Source organism: Panthera pardus, unplaced genomic scaffold (assembly GCF_024362965.1).
Source record: "Panthera pardus isolate Hobbes unplaced genomic scaffold, ASM2436296v1 HiC_scaffold_27, whole genome shotgun sequence".
NCBI classification, from domain to species: Eukaryota; Metazoa; Chordata; class Mammalia; order Carnivora; family Felidae; genus Panthera; species Panthera pardus.
The window spans coordinates 112518234-112540354 of record NW_026526843.1 but is presented as its reverse complement, the minus strand read 5'-3'; the positions used below and the strand labels follow the sequence as shown (position 1 = coordinate 112540354).

The 22121-nt window shown below is 40.0% G+C and overlaps 1 protein-coding gene across 2 annotated transcripts in view; it reads left to right on the top strand.

The window, feature by feature from the left end:
- The first annotated feature begins 5198 nt into the window (after positions 1–5198).
- The window catches only part of GRPR (gastrin releasing peptide receptor), a 33466-nt gene continuing 16543 nt past the window's right edge, over positions 5199–22121 (top strand). The window contains exon 1 of one of the 2 annotated variants that reach the window (XM_019417984.2): positions 5199–6478. In XM_019417984.2, coding sequence (XP_019273529.1) covers positions 6066–6478 — 413 coding nt within the window. In that variant the 5' untranslated portion in view covers positions 5199–6065. The remainder of the gene's footprint in view (positions 6479–22121) is intronic. The other variant, XM_019417983.2, reaches the window with a different exon arrangement.

The window sequence follows — 22121 nt, the reverse complement described above, 5'->3', positions numbered from 1 at the left end:
AGTGCTGATCTAAACATTGGGGTACAAGTGCCCCTATGCATTAGCACTCCTGTATCCCTTGGGTAAATTCCTAGCAGTGCTATTGCTGGGTCATAGGGTAGTTCTATTTTCATTTTTTGAGGAACCTCCATACTATTTTCCAAGGTGGCTGCAGCAGTTTGCATTCCCACCAACAATGCAAAAGAGCTCCCCTTTCTCTGCGTCTTTGCCAACATCTGTTGTTGTCTGAGTTGTTAATTTTAGCCATTCTGACAGGTGTGAGGCGGTATCTCATTGTGATTTTGGTTTGTATTTCCCTGATGATGAGTGACATTGAGCATCTTTTCATGTGTCAGTTGGCCATCTGGATGTCTTCTTTGGAAAAGTGTCTATTCATGTCTTCTGCCCATTTCTTCACTGGATTATTTGTTTTTTGGGTGTGGAGTTTGGTGAGCTCTTTATAGATTTTGGATACTAGCCCTTTGTCCGATGTGTCATTTGCAAATATCTTTTCCCATTCCATCGGTTGCCTTTTAGTTTTGTTGATTGTTTCCTTTGCAGTGCAGAAGCTTTTTATCTTGATGAGATCCCAATAGTTCATTCTTGCTTTTAATTCCCTTGCCTTTGGAGATGTGTTGAGTAAGAAATTGCTGCGGCTGAGGTCAGAGAGGTTTTTTCCTGCTTTGTCCTCTAGGGTTTTGATGGTTTCCTGTCTCACATTCAAGTCCTTTATCCATTTTGAGTTTGTTTTTGTAAATGGTGTAAGAAAGTGGTCTAGTTTCAATCTTCTGCATGTTGCTGTCCAGTTCTCCCAGCACCATTTGTTAAAGAGACTGTCTTTCTTCCATTGGATATTCTTTCATGCTTTGTCAAAGATTAGTTGACCATACTTCTGTGGGTTTAATTCTGGGGTTTCTATTCTATTCCATTGGTCTATGTGTCTGTTTTTGTGCCAATACCATGCTGTCTTGATGATGACAGCTTTGTAGTAGAGGCTAAAGTCTGGGATTGTGATGCCTCCTGCTTTGGTCTTCTTCTTCAAAATTACTTTGGCTATTCAGGGCCTTTTGTGGTTCCATACAAATTTTAGGGTTGCTTATTCTAGCTTCAAGAAGAATGCTGGTGCAATTCTGATTGGGATTGCATTGAATGTGTAGATTGCTTTGGGTAATATTGACATTTTAACAATATTTATTCTTCCAATCCATGAGCATGGAATGTTTTTCCATTTCTTTGTGTCTTCTTCAATTTCCTTCATAAGCTTTCTATAGTTTTTCAGCATACAGATCTTTGACATCTTTGGTTAGGTTTATTCTTAGGTATTTTATGATTCTTGGTGCAATTGTGAATAGGATCAGTTTATTTCTCTTTCTGTCGCTTCATTATTGGTGTATAAAAATACAACCGATTTGTGTACATTGATTTTGTACTGCAACTTTGTTGAATTCATGTATCAGTTCTAGCAGGCTTTTGGTGGAGTCTGTCGGGTCTTCCATGTAGAGTATAATGTTGTCTGTGAAAAGTGAAAGTTTGACTTCATCTTTACCAATTTTGATGCCTTTTATTTCATTTTGCTGTCTTATTGCTGATGCTGGGACTTCCAACACTATGTTGAACAACAGCGGTGAGAGTGAACATCTCTGTCGTGTTCCTGATCTCAGGGAGAAAGCTCTCAGTTTTTCCCCATTGAGGATGATATTAGCTGTGGGCTTTTCATAAATGGCTTTTATGATGTTTAAGTATGTTCCTTCTATCCCGACTTTCTTGAGGGTTTTTATTAAGAAAGGATGCTGAATTTTGCGAAATGCTTTTTCTGCATCGATTGACAGGATCATATGGTTCTTATCTTTTCTTTTATTAATGTGATGTATCACATTGATTGATTTGTGAATGTTGAACCTGCCCTGAAGCCCAGGAATGAATCCCACTTGATCGCGGTGAATAATTTTTATATGCTGTTGAATTCGATTTGCTAGTATCTTATTGAGGATTTTTGCATCCATATTCATCAGGGTTATTGGCCTATAGTTCTCTTTTTTTTTTTGCTGGGTGTCTGTCTGGTTTGGAAATCAAAGTAATGCTGGCTTCATAGAATGAGTCCGAAAGTTTCCCTTCCATTTCTATTTTTTGGAACAGCTTGAGAAGGATAGATATTAACTCTGCTTTAAATGTCTGGTAGAATTCCCCAGGGAAGCCATCTGGTCCTGGACTCTTATTTGTTGGGAGATTTTTGATAACTGATTCAATTTCTTCACTAGTTATGGGTCTGCTCAAATTTTCTATTTCTTCCCATTTGAGTTTTGGTAGTGTGTGGGTGGTTAGGAATTTGTCCATTTCTTCCAGGTTTTCCAGTTTGTTGGCATACAATTTTTCATAGTATTCCCTGATAATTGCTTGTATTTCTGAGAGATTGGTTGTAATAAATCCATTTTCATTCATTTTTTTATCTATTTGGGTCCTCTCTCTTTTCTTTTTAAGAAGCCTGGCTAGAGGTTTATCAATTTTGTTTATTTTTTCAAAAATCCAACTCTTGGTTTCATTGATCTGTTCTACTGGGTTTTTTTATTCTATATTGTTTATTTCTGCTCTGATCTTTATTATTTCTCTTCTTGTGCTGGGTTTGGGGTGTCTTTGCTGTTCTGCTTCTAGTTCCTTTAGGTATGCTGTTAGATTTTGTACTTGGGATGTTTCTTGTTTCTTAATATAGGCCTGGATTACAATATATTTTCCTCTCAGGACTGCCTTTGCTGCATCCCAAAGGGTTTGGATTATTGTATTTTCATTTTCATTTGTTTCCATATATTTTTAAATTTCTTCTCTAATTGCCTGGTTGACCCATTCATTTTTTAGTAGGATGTTCTTTAACCTCCATGCTTTTGGAGGTTTTCCAGACTTTTTCCTGTGGTTGATTTCAAGCTTCATAGCATTGTGATCTGAAAGTGTGCGTGGTATGATCTCAGTTCTTTTATATTTATCAAGGGCTGTTCTGTGACCCAGTATGTGATCTGTCTTGGAGAATGTTCCATGTGCACTCAAGAAGAAAGTATATTCTGCTGCTTTGGGATGCAGAGTTCTAAACATATCTGTCAAATCCATCTGGTCCAATGTATCGTTCAGGGCCCTTGTTTCTTTATTCATTCTCTGTCTAGATGATCTGTCCATTGTTGTAAGTGGAGTATTAAGGTCCCCTGCAGTTACCACATTCTTGTCAATAAGATTGCTTATGTTTGTGATTAATTGTTTTATATATTTGGGTGCTCCTGAATTCAGTGCATAGACATTTATAATTGTTAGCTCTTCCTGATGGATAGACCCTGTAATTGTTATATAATGCTCTTCATCATCTCTTGTTACAGCCTTTAATTTAAAGTCTAGTTTGTCTAATATAAGTATGGCCACTCCAGCTTTCTTTTGACTTCCAGTAGCATGATAGATAGTTCTCCATCCCCTCACTTTCAATCTGAAGGTGTCCTCAGGTCTAAAATGAGTCTCTTGTTGACAGCAAATAGACAGGTATTGTTTTTTTATCCATTCTGATACCCTATGTCTTTTGATTGGCGCATTCAGTCCATTTACATCCAGTGTTATTATTGAAAGATATGGGTTTAGAGTCATTGTGATGTCTGTAGGTTTCATGCTTGTAGTGGTGTCTCTGGTACTTTGTGGTCCTTGCAACATTTCACTCACAGAGTCCCCCTTTGGATCTCTTGTAGGGCTGGTTTAGTGGTGATGAATTCCAAGAAGAAAAATGATTAATCAGGATAAAACAAACAGAAGCATTTGCAGAATATATATGAAAACCCTTCTTGCATTATTCTTTGAAACCAGGTGCTCTGACTATGAGCTAGAGTACCTGGGATTGTGAAGGATCTTGTAATAACATGTATCTTCATATTCTTTTTCTCAGGCTCTTGCACAATGCCTGAAAACTGGCAGATGTATGATCAATGTCTTTCAAGTAAATGGAAGGGTTGCTGATTCACCTGTATGAATAGGACCTTTTGCCAGTTGATCCAAGGTCGATCACTCTTCTGACTTTATTGGGCTTTTCCAAAGGAAAACCACAACAATCATCTCTCTCAATCACCACAGTAATAACAGTTATAGTACTAGCAGCTGGTATTAATTGAGCACTTACTGTGTGCCAAATACTATGGAATCTTAACATGGATAATTTCAGTTAACTTCACAAATTATCCCCACTTTACAGATTAGGAACTTGAAGTTTAAGACACCCAGTAACTTGCCTACATAACTTGTTAAAGCATTACCTGAGGGCGCCAAGATGGAAGCACAGAAACCATATACTACATAAGGTATACTGCTAGCAACTTAAATCAACACCACTAGGCTCATGGTCATTGACTCATTACTGGTGACACTGATGTCCACCGAGTAGCTCTTCCTACTCCAGGCACACAGCAGCAGATTCCGACTGCTGGCTGAGAGGAACACCAGCCCTTTGGATTGTGGAGGAGCATGGCAGGCATCTCAATGTTGTCACCTGCCCCTGGAAGTCACCATGACAACGTGCTTGGAGTCTTTCTTGGTGCACTCCGGCCTGGTGTTAAGTGCAAGCTTCTTTACTCCTTATGGATCCCAAAAAACCAAACCTTCAACGACAGTGCCTGTTGGTAACTGGCTTCCTGTAATGTACCTGGAGAGCAGGCTCCACCTAAGTCTTAAAGATAAACCCTTGTGATGGATTTGTAAGTTGTTGGCTAAAGGTCTAAACTCAAATCTAGTTGTACCTCCTCAGTAAAGCCTTTTCTGGCCCCCCACCAAGTCTAAGTTATTTCTTTCCAGTCCCCAATTCCTTGGTACTCTATCTGTAAGTCCTTTTCTGGTAATTTCCTACTCAGGACTTAAGAGGAAAGTTGCTATTAAACATGGCAAGCATTCAAATAAAAAAACTTCAAATAACTGCATCAAAATGCCAGTTCATGTAATTTTTAGATCCAATGAGAAAAATCCCATTTTTCTGGAAAAGGCTACTGATATTTAAGAATGCAGCTGGCTCCTGATCTTATTTCCCCCCGGTAAAGGGAACAATAACGGCTTGCGAAAGCTATGGGAAAGGGCACGTGTGTATTCTGCTTCTGCTTTTCCCAGATGTCAGTTACTAAAGGTTTAAGGCACAAATCCTATGCCAACTGTTCCTCAGTGGCAGTCCCCATTCAAAGAGGCATTGGGAAGGCTGGTGGGACAGCTCACACGGGGACATCCTGTGCATCTGTGTGCATTTAATTCAGATACCGACCTCATTTTATAGCAACCCTAACATGTCATTCTAATGTATTGGTAAAGATGAGAAAATGGGATGTGAGTTTTATCTAGATTCACGGGCATGGATAGTATCAGCAAGACTTGCGGGGCCCTGCAGAGGGCTAGCAATGCTTATTAAATAACTGCCGTAGGTGCTGTATCATAAATGAGAAACCAAGGGTGTCCGTTAAAGTCTGCAGGTGGATTCTCATCTGGGGAGCGCAGGCTACTGGGCAGTGATTGAAGTGTCCAGCAGGGGGCTGGCATTCTCTGTCTGTACTTAGCCCTGGTTCCTCTTCAGAGCCTCAGCTCAGCAGAGCTGCTGTTTGCTGGTTAAGTCAGTGACGTGCACAGCATCCTGCCTATAGGATTTGAGGCTTTCTCTGTGCAGTTTTTTTTCTACCCACTTTAAACCTTCAGGTTCTAAATATCAGGAAAGATAGGAAATGCCGTATGAAAATAGCCGGCCAAAAGTTCTTTGTAAACTGCAGCCAGGGAGACTCAGACTAGAATGGAGGTAGAAAGGGTTGGTACAGAGTGGGTTTAATTCTGAGCCCTTTCTGGCCGAATTTTTGTTGTTGTTTTGTTGTTAACTTACTGAATAGAGACATGTAGTACATTGGTCAAGTGAAGACCACGGCAGCACCAGCGTCAAAATAGTGCCAGACAGTTCTGAATGCTATAGTGTATATGTACTCTATTTTTATTAAAGAAGATAAAGAGCCCAGCATAGATTTTTATCCTCATCTTCACCCAACTGCAAAATCAAAGTTAAGCAACAGCATCTAAGAGCACTTTTCAGGTGGGAAAGAATCTAGAGGATGGCTCTAAGTGATTGTTTGCTTTTGAACTTGGAAGTGGACCACTTCTTGCACTGCAACATCTCCAGTCACAGTGCAGATGTCCCCATGAACGACGACTGGTTCCACCCGGGGATCCTGTATGTCATCCCTGCAATCTATGGGGTCATCATTCTGATAGGCCTCATCGGCAACATCACGCTGATCAAGATCTTCTGTACTGTGAAGGCCATGCGAAATGTGCCGAACCTGTTCATCTCCAGTCTGGCGTTGGGAGATCTGCTCCTCTTGGTAACATGTGCTCCCGTGGATGCCAGCAGGTACCTGGCCGACAGATGGCTGTTTGGCAGGATTGGCTGCAAGCTGATCCCCTTTATACAGCTCACCTCGGTGGGGGTGTCTGTCTTCACCCTCACGGCTCTCTCGGCGGACAGGTAAGTTCCGGAGGAAAGTCACATTCTCTCTGAGGGTGATAGATGCCTTGGTAAATGAGCCACCACCCTGGGGCAGACAGAGCTGCTTGCACAAAGGGAAGTTCTACTCACACTCCGATTCCCTCCCAGGAATGTTTTTCTTCTGGAGATTACTTCTTGAGTTTGACATACTGGTTTAAGAAAGAAAAGTGAGTGAGTGGTGGGACAGAAGGGGACAAATGAGAAAAAAAATATTCTGAGCATAAGATTGACGTTCATTTTCAGGAGACAAATCGATTTAGTGTTGCTTTTTCCTAATTTCTCCCTCCTTGCAAAATTAATTGAGTGGTGAGAAGAAAAAAAAAAAGTCACACCTAATAGAGTTTACACCCGAGGCAAATGTTTCTTAGAAGCAATTCAACGTCATCAGAGAACAGAAAAGTCTCACTGAATTTCTTCCTCAAAATAGGCTTTCAGAAATAAACAAGAGGAGAAAATAAGCAGCATTTCCTTGAAATTTATTTTCCTCAGACTATTTAACTTTTCTCACAGCTGATTTTGTATTTGGCTCTCTTTGTAACCAGAGAGCTGGTTTTTCTAAGTATCTCTTTAGTGAAATAAGCATGATGTGGATTTTTTTTCTCCTTGAGAAAGCTCCATTCAAGTCTGATTTTGAATTTTAATATCTTTAGTGATGTACTTCCATATACGGTGCCTTTGGGTTTTTTTTTTCAGTGGGGGGAGGGAGTCCAGTGTTTTATTCTGGGAAATACTCATATCTGTGAACTGCATTTCTTGTGTGCACATGTTGCTTTCAAATTCACATGTATTCATTCTTAAAGATTCATCATCAGTCTTTGAACATTTACCGAGCATCTATTCTGTAAACAACTCTTGCTTGAATGAACCAGTCAGGAAATATCTGCAGGTTGTTCACACGTGTGGCTGCATATATCTTACATACCTCTGAGATCTAGAAATCGGACCCAGTGTTGGATAGACTCCAGAAACATCATGGAGCATATGGTCAAATGAAGAAAAACCGGAACATTGAGCCAGAGCTTATACATTTTTATTTTAAAATCCACGGGATGATATGGTGTTAAAGATACACATGGATTTGAGAGTGTACCAGGAAAGACAGAGAAGCAGCTCTTGAAAGTTTATACTCTGAAGAGAATGTCCTACATTTTAATACATACGATAGTGGATTCTCATTTTGTAGAGGAACAAACAGTCCCCAGGTGATCTGGCTTTGTCAAGTAATGGACAAATAAAGATAGTGTTATCAGTATTTGTAGACATGTGTTTAGACTTAGCTGCCTGAAGTACACTGTTCATTTTCAAAGGTGGAAAAATAACAGCCCAGAGACAAGGTTTGCACATCGGACTGGCCAGACAGGGTTTCTCCGTTCCCGCAGCTCACGTCCAGCTTGCTCTAACACGAGCGTTTGCCCACCAGGTGCTAATGGCCACAGGCAGTTTCACACGTTGACCCAGGGGCAGGCAAACTCCCCAGCCGGCAGAAGGTCTGTCTGTGGCTCATGACCAATGGCCCAGGGCACCTCGGGATGAGGGCCATTTTCTTGACGGGAAGAGGAGATTTTGCATTCTGGGTTGGTGGGTGCGGAGGTGTTGGGGGGGGGGGGGTGGGCAGGGAGAAAAGTGAGGGCGTGGAATGTACAAATGCAGCTGCAGGGAGCTTTCGAAGCAGACCATCGGCAGAAAGACTCTTTCAAAAGCCGGTTTGCACCCTTTGGCAGCTCTAGTGTGCTCTCAGCAACTTTATAGTTACTGTGTGTCCAAGTTCGGAAATTTCCAATTTCCAAGTTCAGAAATTACTATAAGCTTCCGTGTAACTAACTTTTTGTGCTTTGGTAAAGGCTTGAGAAAGCTGATGGCTCACCTGAATCACAGGTACTGCATCTAACCAATTTCAACAAGAATAAGTATTGAGCTAGTTAAATAATATAAAACTATACTTGTCTATCTCGTTTTAAAAAGCTATTGGAGTCTTATAATAACGTCATGAGGTTGGCAGGGCAAACACACACACACAATCTCTATTGTTTCTCAACAAGGTATGATCTATATACAGTAAAGTGAACAAGTGTATAGATCAGTGTATTTGCACTGTCTTCATAGCAACGTAACCACCACCCGGCTGGAGATATAGAATATCTGGCACCCCAGGAGTTTCTTTTCTGTCTCTTTCCAGTTAATACCCACCCCCAGAGAGAGGCAATCACTATTCTGAGTTCAGTTAACATAGATTATTTTTGCCAGTTCGTTAATCTCATATAAATAGAATCATACTTCTTATGCTTCTCATGTCTGTGAGAGTCATCTGTGTTGGTGCACATAGCAATGGTTTGTTCTTTTTAATTCTTGTGTGGTATTCCACCATATGAATATATCTCGGTTTGTGTATCCATTCTAATACTGATGGACATTGGGTTGTTTCCAGTTGGGGGCTGCTGATAGCCTACTCTGGATATTCTTATTCATGCCTTTTGGGGTACATGTGTGTTTCTTTCTCTTGGGTCTCAGCCTGGGAATGGAGTCACTGGATCACTGGTGGCATATATTTAGTAAATATCATCAAAGAGTTTTCTAAAGTGCTAGTCTGTATTTGACAGGTTGGTAAAAGGATGAACCGGAGGACCCTCCACACTGGGTGATCATCACCAATCATTGGGGAGCTCAAAAAACATACAGCTTCTTGGCTGCTACCCTAAATCTACTGAATCAGGGTTTCTGAGGTGTGAATGGGCATAGTGATAATCATCCGTTCCCACCCCCTGTAGGCTCACCAGCAGTGCCAGCACTCGTTCCAATCTCCCTTCTACAGTCCTCCCTTCCCCCAGGCAAACTGGAATCTTTGTTAATATGAAAGGAATAACAGTTTTCTGGAAAAGTTGATACTGCTGCCACTGTGTCAAAGGGAGACTTCAAGGCAGTCCCAGAAACCAGAATTCTGGGTTTCACACAGCTGACCATTTGCAGATTTGCATTCAGGCCCCTTTACTTTTGGTCCCTGCCCTACCTCTCCTTTCATGGTTTTTTCCCCTTACACATGCACCCGGTGGTTAAACTGACGAGTTCCTGGCTCTGCTTCCTTGCTTATGCTTTTGTGCACATTCTCCAGAATGCTTTCTCCTTTCCTACATAGAAGATTCTACTCCCCGTGTGATGTATGGGCTGGGAATGGGTGTCAACAGTCCTGCCTTTTAGGCTTTTTGCTGCCATTACTGCCCATTTCAGGGAGTCGGACCAAGTCACTAACACTCTGACCTTAGTTGAATCATCTGTAAAGTAATAGAGTTGAGCTAGATTATTTCTAAGGTCTCTCCAAAGTTTTTCAATTCTGTCATCTTGCCTATCATTTGGAATTTGGCAAGCTTCCCCCTTAAAGCCCTAAGTGGGACCATTCTAGCCCGAAGTTCCTGACCCTACTCTAAACACAAAGTTCATTATCTGAGACATGAACTATCTTGTGACTTCTTTCATCTTCCTCTTTTGAAGTATTTCACTCATTTGTCTTTTTTTAGCCTCTTATATATTCATTGCTTTAACTTTTCAAGTAGATTATTAAGGATGCTGAGGGCAGAGATTTCTTACACATCCTTATATCTTCCACAGTACCTCACATGGTTCTTTGCACCAAATGTATGATCAGTAACTATTGGTTAATTAAAATTATGGTTAATTAATGCACACTTTTCTTCTCATTCTTATTATTCTTGTCTTTTGGAATTCATCTGAAAGCATACTCCTTAAAATGTTTAAAAACACGGTCACCGGCTTCTTACCTCTTCCTCTCTACTAAGCTGTCATTGTTTGAGTAAATGAGAGAAAAACCTTTCTTTCTGATTCTATAAATAGATTTGGGGGATGAAGAGATGGGTGGATGGATGGACAGATGAACAGACAGGTGAATGGCTGAGTGGATGGGCAGATGGATGGACAGTGGTTGGATGGATGGATGTATTTTTCTGCATACTGCTCTTTCCTATCAGATGCCCATTTCTGTACTAGGCACTTCAGTATTATGTACATGGAATTTAAGACCTGAATTGGACCCTCAACAGGAGAAGGATGAGGAGAGTTCGTGTTTTCTTTTCCAGTAAATGTAAAGTTTAAAGCTATATTTAATGTTGACAGCATATAATGCCCACGTTATATTGTGCCTGCTTCAGTATTATTTTTCAGTGCTATTTCTGCTAGAATGGAGCTGGCAGAATGAATCCTAAGAGTAGATGTATACAGGAGTTCCAGTGTAATTGTGATCCTTCTTTGATTCCATGGAAAAGACCATTCATAAGTTTTCCCCTCCCTTGTGATTTGGAATGTGGGAAGAAACAGGAAAGTGTTGCATTTATGCAAACGTCTTGAAGTACAGATTCTTCGCATTCATTGCAAGGAATTTATGAGATAATGTAGTTTTCAACCTTTCCTGATATCTCAAGTCACATGGTCGAACATGTTAGCCACTAATCACAGTGGTTATTTAAATTTAAATCTAATTTAAATAAAACTAAAAATTCAGCTCCCTAGTCACACCAGCCACATGTGAAAGGCCCAGTAGCCACATGTGACTCTACTGGACAGTGCAGATACAGAACATTTCCATCACTGCAGAAAGTTCTCTTGGAAAGAAGAGAGTTTGCTCTATGTCTTGGGGTCCAAATCTCCTTTCCAAGATCCATGCTAGCTGATCTCTCTCATTGAGAGTATCAGGGATTCCTCAGATGGGCAATTATCAAATGCCTCCTAGCTAGCTTACTAGCTCCTCTAGTAAGAGGACACTAGCCACAGCTTGGGTGATGTTTGAGCAGCAACAAGTAGAAGTCATCTTGAAGTTCAAACCCTTGTTTGACAGAGACTGAAAGATGGAATTTGGCCTTGTCACAACAGGTTCAGAGTACAGTCAGACTATAATCCTGGCTTTCCTCGTTCTAAGTCCCAGTTCCTTCGGGGAAAATGGAACCTTTTCTTCAGAAACCATCAAAACACAGAGTCTGATTCCATTTCCCTTCCCTGGACAGCGGGAGCTACTGATCTCAAACCCTACTATTCTGAGGGAAGATAACCTGAGTGACTCCACGGTGGTGCCCTTCTAAGGGGATCCAAATGCTCCACTAATGTTCTAGAGGCCCAGCCTCACGGATTCCAGGGAGATTGGCCTTTTTTTGCACAAGAGAAGAAAATTTAATTTCTTGCAAAGCATCTTTTCCAGAAAGTCCCTCTGTTGGAGGGGTTTACATGAGCCAGCAGTCCATAACTTCTCCACAGTATGACTTTTCTGAAGCATACACTGCCTCTCTGGAAAGGAGACTCAACTTGTGTGTTCCCACAGTGACAGATCTGTGGCGGCTCCTGGCAGACTCTGGAGTGCCCAGAGGGCAGATGCAAGGCTCTTTCAACTGGAGTGCTGCGGATAGAAGGGCAAAAAAGAATTTTGACCTTGTCTCTTACATGTTATCTTTTAAAGTGTTAGACTTTTATGTGATTAATTAAGTATTATTTCTGGCAACTTAATATGAATGGAGGCAAAAAAAAAAAAAAAAAAAAAGCACAAACTTGATCATGAAACATACTGCATAGCCTGAAAGGGCTTCCTGGTGAGGTTTTTTGAACTGTACTTGTCAATAACATCCTTTGAAAATAGACTAAATTAGCATTTTTGCACTTGTAAATCCTCCTGGTATGTAGGGTTTGCATAAATTCTCTCTTAATTAAAACACATGTTTTGCAGAATAAAAGAAAAAAATTTCTCCATTCCTCTCTTTCTACCTCCCCATAATGGAACAAGGGATTTTGTTTACTACAGTCAGCTTTGAAATTCTGCTGATTAGTATCTGATATTTGCTGCTACTTGAAAAGATCTGATTTGCCTAGGACCTCTAAGAGGCTGCTGGTTCATTTTACACATTAAACATCAGTTTCTATAAGAGGTCTTCATTGGTCACTCAGTCTAAAGGAATGACCAATGCTATTCCATCATCCAGTTTCTTTTTTGGGGTTGACTGAGGTGTAACTCACAAACAGTAAACTTTTAGGTGTACATTTCTCTGAATTTTGACAAACTTACACACCACCAGCACTACAGTCTAGATGTAGAACATTTCCATCACACCCAGATACTCTCCTGTATCTGTGTGGTCTACCCCCTTCCTTCCTCCACCCTCACCTGGAAATGACTGATCTTTTCCAAAATATCATATAAATGATATTATACAGTGTATAGTTGTTTAAGTCTGGCTTCCTGCAACTCATGTTGTTGCATGTATCAGTAGCTCATTCCTTTTTTTTTTAAGTTTATTTATTTATTTTGAGAGAGAGAGCAGGAGAGAAAGAGAGAGAGAGAGAGAGAGAGAGAGAGAGAGAGAGAATCCCAAGTAGGCTCTGTGATGTCAGTGTAGAGGCTGACATGGGGCTTGAACCCATGAACTGTGAGATCATGACCTAAGCTGAAACCAAGAGACACTCAACAGACTGGGCCACCCAGGCACCCCCATTCCTTTTTATTGCTGAGGTAGTATTAAACTGCATGGATATACCACAGTTTGTTTATCCCTTCTTCAGTCAATGGGCATTAGGATTGTTTTCAGTTTTGGGTGATTATGAATTGAGGTATGTCTTCATTTCTCTTAGGTAAATATCATCCAGTATTATTTTCTTGAGAATTATTCTGTTCATTTATTTGCTTACTTGTTTATTGTCTATCTTCTACCACTAGAAATATAACCCCCCACACAAAATGGGAGGCTATCTCATTCACTGGCATATTCTCTGATACTAAAACAGTCCCTAACCTGTAGTAGATGCTTGATAAGTGTTTGTTGAATACCTGAGTGGATGGAAAATGAAGGAAGGAATAAAGAAATGAATGAATTCTGGTAGGTCTTACTCAGAGAACCAGAAATGCTGGATTATGGTTTGTGAATCATGTTCATTCCCTTTGATGGTTAACAAATGGCTGCAGTAGAATGGTTATTCTAACTCTAGATGACTGTACTTGTCAATAACATCCTTTGAAAATAGACCAAATTAGCATTTTTGCACTTGTAAATCCGCCTGGTATGTAGGGTTTGCATAAATTCTCTCTTAATTAAAACACATGTTTTGCAGAATAAAAGAAAAAAATTTCTCCATTCCTCCTGGTATGTAGAGTGTGCATATTTCAGCTCCATAACTCATTACTGGTTATGTCATGTATGTTTAGATTATTATAAAATGTTTAAAACTATTTGAGAAAGCCAGTATCAAATTTCTTTCCTATATGGGCCCTACAATTTCACAGTATTTAAAGACCTTATCCAGGTTTTATGGGAACTGTTTGGAGGACGGTTTTTAAGAAAAAACAAGTAAAATTATGAACAAAAAGTTAAGTAGAGCAGTGAATGTTTGAAAATATTTAGAAACATGTTAGATTTGGAAATCACAGTGTTACAAATTTAAATAAGTTGATAAACTCAACAAACATCACAAAATCCAGAAAACATAATATCTCTTAATTAACTGCCTGATACATGTCCATCACACTTCTTTTCTCAGATATTTTGATTTCGTCCTCATTTGTCTCCTTTTAAAATGACAATGGTTTGGTGATATTCTTTCCTTTTTTTTTCTTAAGTCTATTTATCTATTTTGAGAGAGAGAGAGCATGCATGCATGAGCAGGGGAATGGCAGAGAGAGAGAGGGAGAGAATCCCAAGCAGGCCCCATGTTGTCAGCACAGAGCTCCACCTGGGGCTCAATCCCACGAACCGTGAGATCATCACCTGAGCTGAAACCAACGAGTTGGACACTTAACTGACTGATCCACCCAGGCGCCCCAGTGATAATCTTTTCTATAGAGAAATTAGAAAAACAAGTCAGACTTGTCACATGGTTGATTAAAATTGACTTTTTAAAAAAAATTTTTTGTAATGTTTTTATTTTATTTTTGAGAGAGAGAGAGCACTAGCTGTGTAAGGGCAGAGAGAGAGGGAGACACAGAATCCGAAGCAGGCTCCAGGCTCTGAGCTGTCAGCACAGAGCCCGACGTGGGGCTCAAGCTCACGAACTGCGAGATCATGACCTGAGCCGAAGTTGTCCACTCAACCGACTGAGCCACCCAGGCGCCCTGTAAAATTGACTTACTATTAATGAGAGGTTAGAAAAGTTTCTGGGTGCCTCGGTGGCTCAGTCAGTTGAGCATCTGACTCTTGATTTTGGCTCAGGTCATGATCTCATGGTTTGTGGGTTTAAGCCCCACAGTGGGCTCTGCGCTGACCCTGCGGAGCCTGCTCAGGATTCTTGCTCTCCTTCTCTCTCTGCCCCTCGCCCCTTTTCTCAAAATAAATAAGCAAACATTAAAAAAAGATAAAAGTTTATTTCAGCTCCATAACTCATTACTGGTTATGTCATGTATGTTTAGATTATTATAAAATGTTTAAAACTATTTGAGAAAGCCAGTATCAAATTTCTTTCCTATATGGGCCATACAGTTTCACAGTATTTAAAGTTTTGTGCCTTGAGTAATCTTATATACTCATTTAATTGATGATCCCCATTAACCTATTTGCCATGGATGCCTTTGTATTATGTTTTAAATTTTCTTCATCCATGTTGGTATTTTGTGGGTGTGCATAACATGTGTGACTTTAAACAAATGTCTTTGCTCTTTGTAATTTGGCTACAGGTTTCTGTTCTATGAACACAGACACTCTGATAAATTTGACTTTGCTGATGTATCAGGATTTAAATCTACCATGTTATTTGTTTTTTATTGGTCTCACCTGTTTCATTATCCTTTTTCCCTTCTTGCCTTCTTTTAAATTAATGAAATATTTTAATTATTCTACCCCTCCCCATAAGTTGAATTATATAAACTCTTCTTAGCATTCTTTTAGGAGCTACCCTAGTTTACAACATGTATCCTTGACTTATTCGAATTTGCTATAAATTAGTACTTTCCCACTTCCTGGAGAATTCAAGGATCGCAACCCAGGGACACTTTATTTTAATTCCCTCCTGCCTTTTTTTGGGGGGGGGGGGAGGGACTATTTCTATTTTATATTTTAATTCTCTTTGTATTTTAAAACCCACAACTCATTATGTTTACTGTTTTACATACTTTTTGTTAGTTTTTTTACATTTACTCATATTTATCTTTAAATTTAAATTTATTCCTATATTTACCTTTTCTGTTGCTATTTCTTCCTGCACCTCTGTGACTTCATCTGAGATCATTTTACTTCGGTCCAAAGAATGCCTTTCAATGTTTCACTCAGTGTTAAGTCTAATGGGGACACATTTTCTATTTTTGTGTGTGAAAATGCCTTTATTTGATGTAATCTGGGGAGGATATTTTCACTGGGCATAGAATTCTAAGCCGGCAGTTCTCTTTCACACTTTGAAGTTGCCATTTATTGTATTCTGATTTCTACTGTGATGACAGATATCAGTTTTGTTGTTGCTTTTCAAAATTATTGATTTTTCTTTGACTGATTTTAAGATTTTTTCCCATATCTTTGGTTTTCAGCAGCATTGCTGTGATGCACTTAAGTGGTTTTCTTTGTATTTTTCCTGCTTGAGATTCATAGCTTTACTTAAATCTGTGGCTTGAAGTTTTAGCCAGTTTTGTAAAGTTCTCAACCATTACAACTTCAAATATTGCTTCTGTCTCATTCTCTTTTTCCTCTCCTTTTTTATGCTGTCTTCATATAAATAGGATATTGTAGGTTAACTTCAAGCTTTTCAAGTTTTCTTCCTCCTTTGGTTGTTTTTGCTTTTATTGAGGCAGAAAATTTCATACTAGGGTCAGGCCTCAGTTACTGGGAACTATTTTAGTCACATTTTCGTCTCACCGTCTCACCATGTCCCATAAATTTCCTTCTCCTTTTTCCTTATTTGCCAGCCTTTTTTCTCACTGTACTTCAGTCTGGCCATTTTCAGCTCACAAATCCTCTCTTCAGCTGTGTCTAGTCTGCTTCTGAAGCTTCCACTTAATTATTAACTTCAGTTTGGGTATATTGCAATTCTAGAATTTCCATTTTAATTTCTTGAATTAGTCCCAGTATATTTTGAAATCCCTCTCTGGTAACTCTATAAGCCTGTTTCTATTATTGATTTTCTTCTCCTGTGTTTTGGCCATCTTGTTTTGCCTCCTGGTATATGAGGCAATTTTGTTTGACTACCTGATTTTGTATATAATGAATTGTAAATAATTTGAGGCTCTGGATGTTATTATCATCCAGAAAAGATTAGCTCTTGCTTCTTGCAGGCAGTTAGGTGGCAGTATACCTGACCCAACTGGGGACCGTGCAGATTGGAGGCTGAGCTTTGGTCTTTGTGAGAATTGGTTCATCCCTCCTCCTGGGGTCTACCCCTTTGGGAATCTGAACTGAAAGCCTGGGGTGTTTACCTGGCCTCCTCTCCTTGGTGGCCCTTGTACTCCATTTATTGACCTCCTTCCTTCTAAAACTGCTGGAAGCTCCACCCAGCTTTATGTCTCTGCTGCTGATTGAAACTTAACAAATGCTTTAAGGGGAAAATGATGCTGAACAATAGCTTCATTCCTTTACCCTCCTCTCCAGGATTTTGGCCCCTTGAATCCTTACTGCTTTGGTATTTCTCTGATGTTTTCAAAGAGATTTTCTAACTTTTATGTCAGGAGAGTTGCTCAGCAACAAGCTAGTCTGCTGTTATCAGAGGTGGAAAATCCCATACCACCTCTCTTAAAGACCTGGTCTGCTGCCCTCACAACTCTCCATATCCCAGTTTCTCTAAAGAAGAGTACAGAACTTCCTAGCCAGACCTGTAGGATCAGCATTCATAGCCTCAAATTAACTCAGCAATTTAGATTCAGAGAAGTGAGCTCTGGCTAACTTCAAAGTGAGTAAGTGAGGAGTCTCAGCTGAGGCCTGCAGCAGTGGGCCCTGCCAAATATTGTAGGGACATCAAAGCCTCTGGGATCTTTCAACCAAGCCAGGACTCTTAGCCCCAATATGCGGGAGCCAGAGCCAACATTTAGTTATGCAGTGATTGAGAACAGCTAAAATTTCGTGGGAAGGCAAGAGCCAAAATGTTCCTAGGTACATTTCTTTAAACTTCACTTCTTTATTACTTTTTCTTTTTCTTTTTCTTCTTTTCTTCTTCTTTTTTTTTTTTTTTTTTTTTTTTTGGTATTGTACACAGACCAATTGGTCAGTGGTAATAGGAAAGAAGTAGGGAGAAAATGCGAAGTGCAGCACATAAAGACATTTATTTCCAGTGTGAGAAGAACTTATTGTGACAATAATAATATGTCCATGTGACTCACTTATTTCTTTATGTTGTGTACATATAAATAGAATAACTACAGGTTAACTTCAAGCTTTTCACGATTTCTTTTTTTCCCATTGGTGCTGTTCTTTGTTTGTTTTGTGTTGTTTTGTTTGATTATCAGGCAGTTTCATACCAGGGTCAGGCCTCTGTTATGAGAAATACGTTAAACACACAAAAAACAATACAAAATTGATGTAAAAACAAAATTACAGTTGTTTCTCCATGAGAGCATATGGGAAACACTTATTTCTTTCTAAAGAAATAGCAGTCAAAACAGATTTTTAAGAATTTCATTATTTTCTTTTCCCTTTCCACGTTAAATGATTGGCAACACCACAGGAGAACAGAAAAATCAGAATTTGGCATCTTTTCTTTCCTAGCTTGTCAGCAGAGGTGAAATTGAAGGTTAAAATGATGGTTTGAGGAAAACATGTCATATGGGATGAAGAGAAGTGTAGTAAATATTTAGTTTTAAGCATCCTTTACTGGTGCTTTAAAAAGACCTGAGACTCTGAAGTGCTATAGTCAAGTATAACTAACTTGGGGATCCAGAGACCCAGGTTCTAGTCTTGGTTCTCAGCTAACCAACCATGGGACCTCTGTGGGCACTAGTTTCCTCTTCCATATGTGAAGGAAATGGGACTTGATGACTCCTAAGTTTTCTATTCCATAATTATACAGAAAACAGCTTCGTCCTTAAACATGTACTCATATGTCTGACCATGATAAAAGCACTTCATAGACTGGCCCAGCATCGTCTATTCTGAGAGTGCCTCACAAAGGGGAATGTAATATGTAAATATCATTCTATTGTTCTTTGAGGGCTTTACCTGGGTATAGCCTGCTTCCCCAACCAGAATTTTAAATCCTTAATGGTCACGGACTTTTATATCCATAGTGTCAGGCAGAGCCTGAGATACTAAATTCGTACTTACCTTGCTGATAAGGTCACTAAGCATCCTAAACAATGAGTGTTTGATACTGGAAAACCAACAGCAAAGGTCAGTGGCCTATTGTCTTCATTATCACAAGTTAATAAGCCTAACAGGCAGAGTGCCATGCGAAATGGAAGACAGGCTCTCTCCTCCATTTAAAGAAGGAACCAACAATTTTGGTATGAACAGGCAAGAGAACAACAGAATGTTGTTCACACATTCAGTGCACATAGGCCAGGCGCCGGTAAACATTTTTTGTCAAGGGCCAGATAATATTTTCAGCTTTGTGGGCCATAAGGTCTCTGTTGGAACCACTCAACCGGCCATTATAGCATGAAAGCAGCCATAGGTATTATGTAAGTAAATGGGCATAGCTGTGTTCCAGTAAAAACCTATTTATTGACACTGAAATTTGAATTTCATGTACTTTTCACATGTCACAAAATGTGATTCTTCTTTCTTTTTCAAGTTTATTTATTTATTTTGAGAGAGAGAGAGAGAGACAGAGAGAGAGCAGGTGGTGGAGGGGCAGAGAGAGAGGGGCAGAGACAATCTCAAGCAGGCTCCACACAAGTAGCACAGATGTGGGGCTCAAAATCACCAACTGGGAGATCCTGACCTGAGCCGAAACCAAGAGTGGGATGCTCAACCAACTGAGCTACTCAGGCACTCCTGATTTTTCTTTAGATTTTTACCCCAACCATTTAAAATATAAAAACTAGGGCGCCTGGGTGGCTCAGTCAGTTAAGTGTCCAAATCTTGGTTTCGGCTCGGGTCAGGATCTCACAGTTCATGAGATCAAGCCCTGCACTGGGCTCTGCACTGACAGGGCAGAGCCTGCTTGGGGTTCTCTCTCTCTCTCTCTCTCTCTCTCTCTCTGTCTCTCTCTCTCCCCCTCTCTCTGCTCCTCCCCTGCTCACGTGCTCTCTTGCTCTATCAAAATAAATAAATAAACTTTATAAATAAAATGTAAAAAGTATGCTTAGCTCATGGACCATATGAAAACAAGCAAGCAGAGGGACAGATGTGGCCAGTAGATCCTTAGTTTGCTGTCCCTGACGTAGAAGTGTGTGGGTGTTTGCTGAGGCAGTCACTCAGCAGTGGGTGTTTACTATTTTTTTTTACTTGAGTAGAGTTAGCACACAATGTTACCTTAGTTTCAGGTGTACAGCTTACTGGTTTGACAAGTCTATACACTATGCTGTGTTCACCACAAGTACAGCTACCTTCTGTCCCATTATGTCACTATTACAATATCAAAGTAGGACCTAGGGGAATCCATGACCCCTGTCCAGTCAGCCAGGACAGATTTCCAAGGGGATTTAATCAAGACAATATAATAAGAATCAGACAGCTGTGTGGTGCTTTAAAGTATGAGGCATTGTCATATCATGCACATTTGCTTTCAGATCAAAAATTGAGAGTCAAACCAACCACATATCTTTAAGATATGTGTCTTTTCCAGTGTGCCCTGGGTCCTCTGTGATACTAACAGTTGTGTAAATGAAGAAAATGAGAGTTTAAAATCAAGGCTGAGCTGGATTCCAGCTCACATGGATAGTGGGCATGGGGGCAGAGGCTTCCTGCTGCTCACGGGGGAGTAAAGATGTGACCAGGCTCTGCTCTTCTCCCTACCTCCTCCGAATGTTTCACCCTCGCGCCTGGTGCTGCCTCCTCTAAGGTCTTTTCATGTAAGCAAGTGACTTCATGTTAAGCAAGTCCCTTTAAAAGTATTCAAAAGGGGAATTGTGCTCAGGGAGAATCATCTCCTCAGTACCTCCAGCAACTCTTCTGGGCTTGAAATGGTTAGAGAAATAGGAAGTGTTTGGGCCATAAGAGATCTCTTGGGAAAAGGCTGTTAGCATTTTTCTACTAAAATGTTTAACTGAAAAAAGTCATTCAAATGAACTGTCTAGACCACCTTCCTTGATGATATCTTTGCTGACTCAAAGCAGACTTTTTCAGTTGATTCTTAAGATGCCCCCAAAGTTGCATGGTGACAAACTTACAAATTTTTCTTCCCTCCTTCCGTCCCTCCCCCCTCCTTTTGCCTTCCTTCCTTCTGCTTGTTGTGGAAAAATATACATAACATAAAATTTACTACTTTGATCATTTTGAAGTGTACAGTTCTGTGACATTAAGTACATTCACATGGTAGTGTGACCACCACCATCCATCCCCAGAATTTGTTTCATCTTCCCAATCTGGAACTCCCTACCTATTAAACAGCAACTGTCCTCCCTCCCTCCCTCCCTCCCTTCCTTCTTTCTTTCATTGTATTTTTTTCTCTTTCTTTTATTGTTAATTTTTGAAGGTCACATTTAGTGGAGCACTATTCATAGTGAAGACAAATTCAAAAGCATTGAATTTGAAAAGATGTCTGAGGGGCACCTGGGTGGCTCAGTCAGTAAGCTTCTGACTTCAGCTCAGGTCATGATCTCACGGTTTGTGAGTTCGAGCCCTGCATTGGACTCTGCACTGACAGCTCAGAGCCTGGAGTCTAATTTGGATTCTGTGTCTCCCTCTCTCTCTGCCCTTCCCCCACTCACACTCTGTCTCTCTCTCAAAATAAAATAAACATTAAAAAAAAAAAATTTGGAAAGATGTCTGAGTTTGAGCCCTGGCTCTTCTAATTGTCAACTGTGTGACTTTGGGCAAATCACTCTATAGGTCTCAGTTTTCTGATCTGTAAAATGGGGATAAGGGTATTTACTTTTAAGATATCATATAGGACTATTGTAACTTTTGAAATGGTGAAATGAAATAATGTGTTGACTTCTTTTTGAAATGTTAGAATTCCTAGTCAAAAGAGTGAATGTAATTAGCATGACTGTTATTTAAAGTTCATAAGGTTGCTGAGAGGATGTTGTTGAAATCTCAACCAGTTGATAATCAGTGGACAGTCCTTTCTTTTCATGAAATGCAGTAGCCTTTCATTTAGATAGTGCTTCTGGTTTTCAAAGTGCTTTTCAAACACCTCATTTAGCCCCTCCTTACAGCGAGCAAGGTTGATATCATTAGTTCCATTTCACAGATGAAGTAAACAGAGATCTGAAAATCTCATAGTTTAAGATCTGGACTCAGGACCTCTGTTCAAACCCTGGCTCTGTCACTTGGTAGCTATGTCGCCTCGGGTGACTTACTTCACTTTTTGTGCCTCAGTTTCTCCACCTGTAAGTAGAGGATGACAGCAGTAGTACCTACTTCCTTACACTGATATAAGAGATTCAGAAAGTTAATCCGCGATAAGTGTTCAGAGCTATACCCCGAACATAGTGCTGTACAAGTTTTTCTTAAATAAAAATAAATAACATAAAAGTAAAGAAAAGGAAACTGAGACAGCACGCTATGCAAAAATAGCTAATTATCGAAGTGGATGTAGAATGCAGGGCTCCCAGTCTCCATCCCGTCCC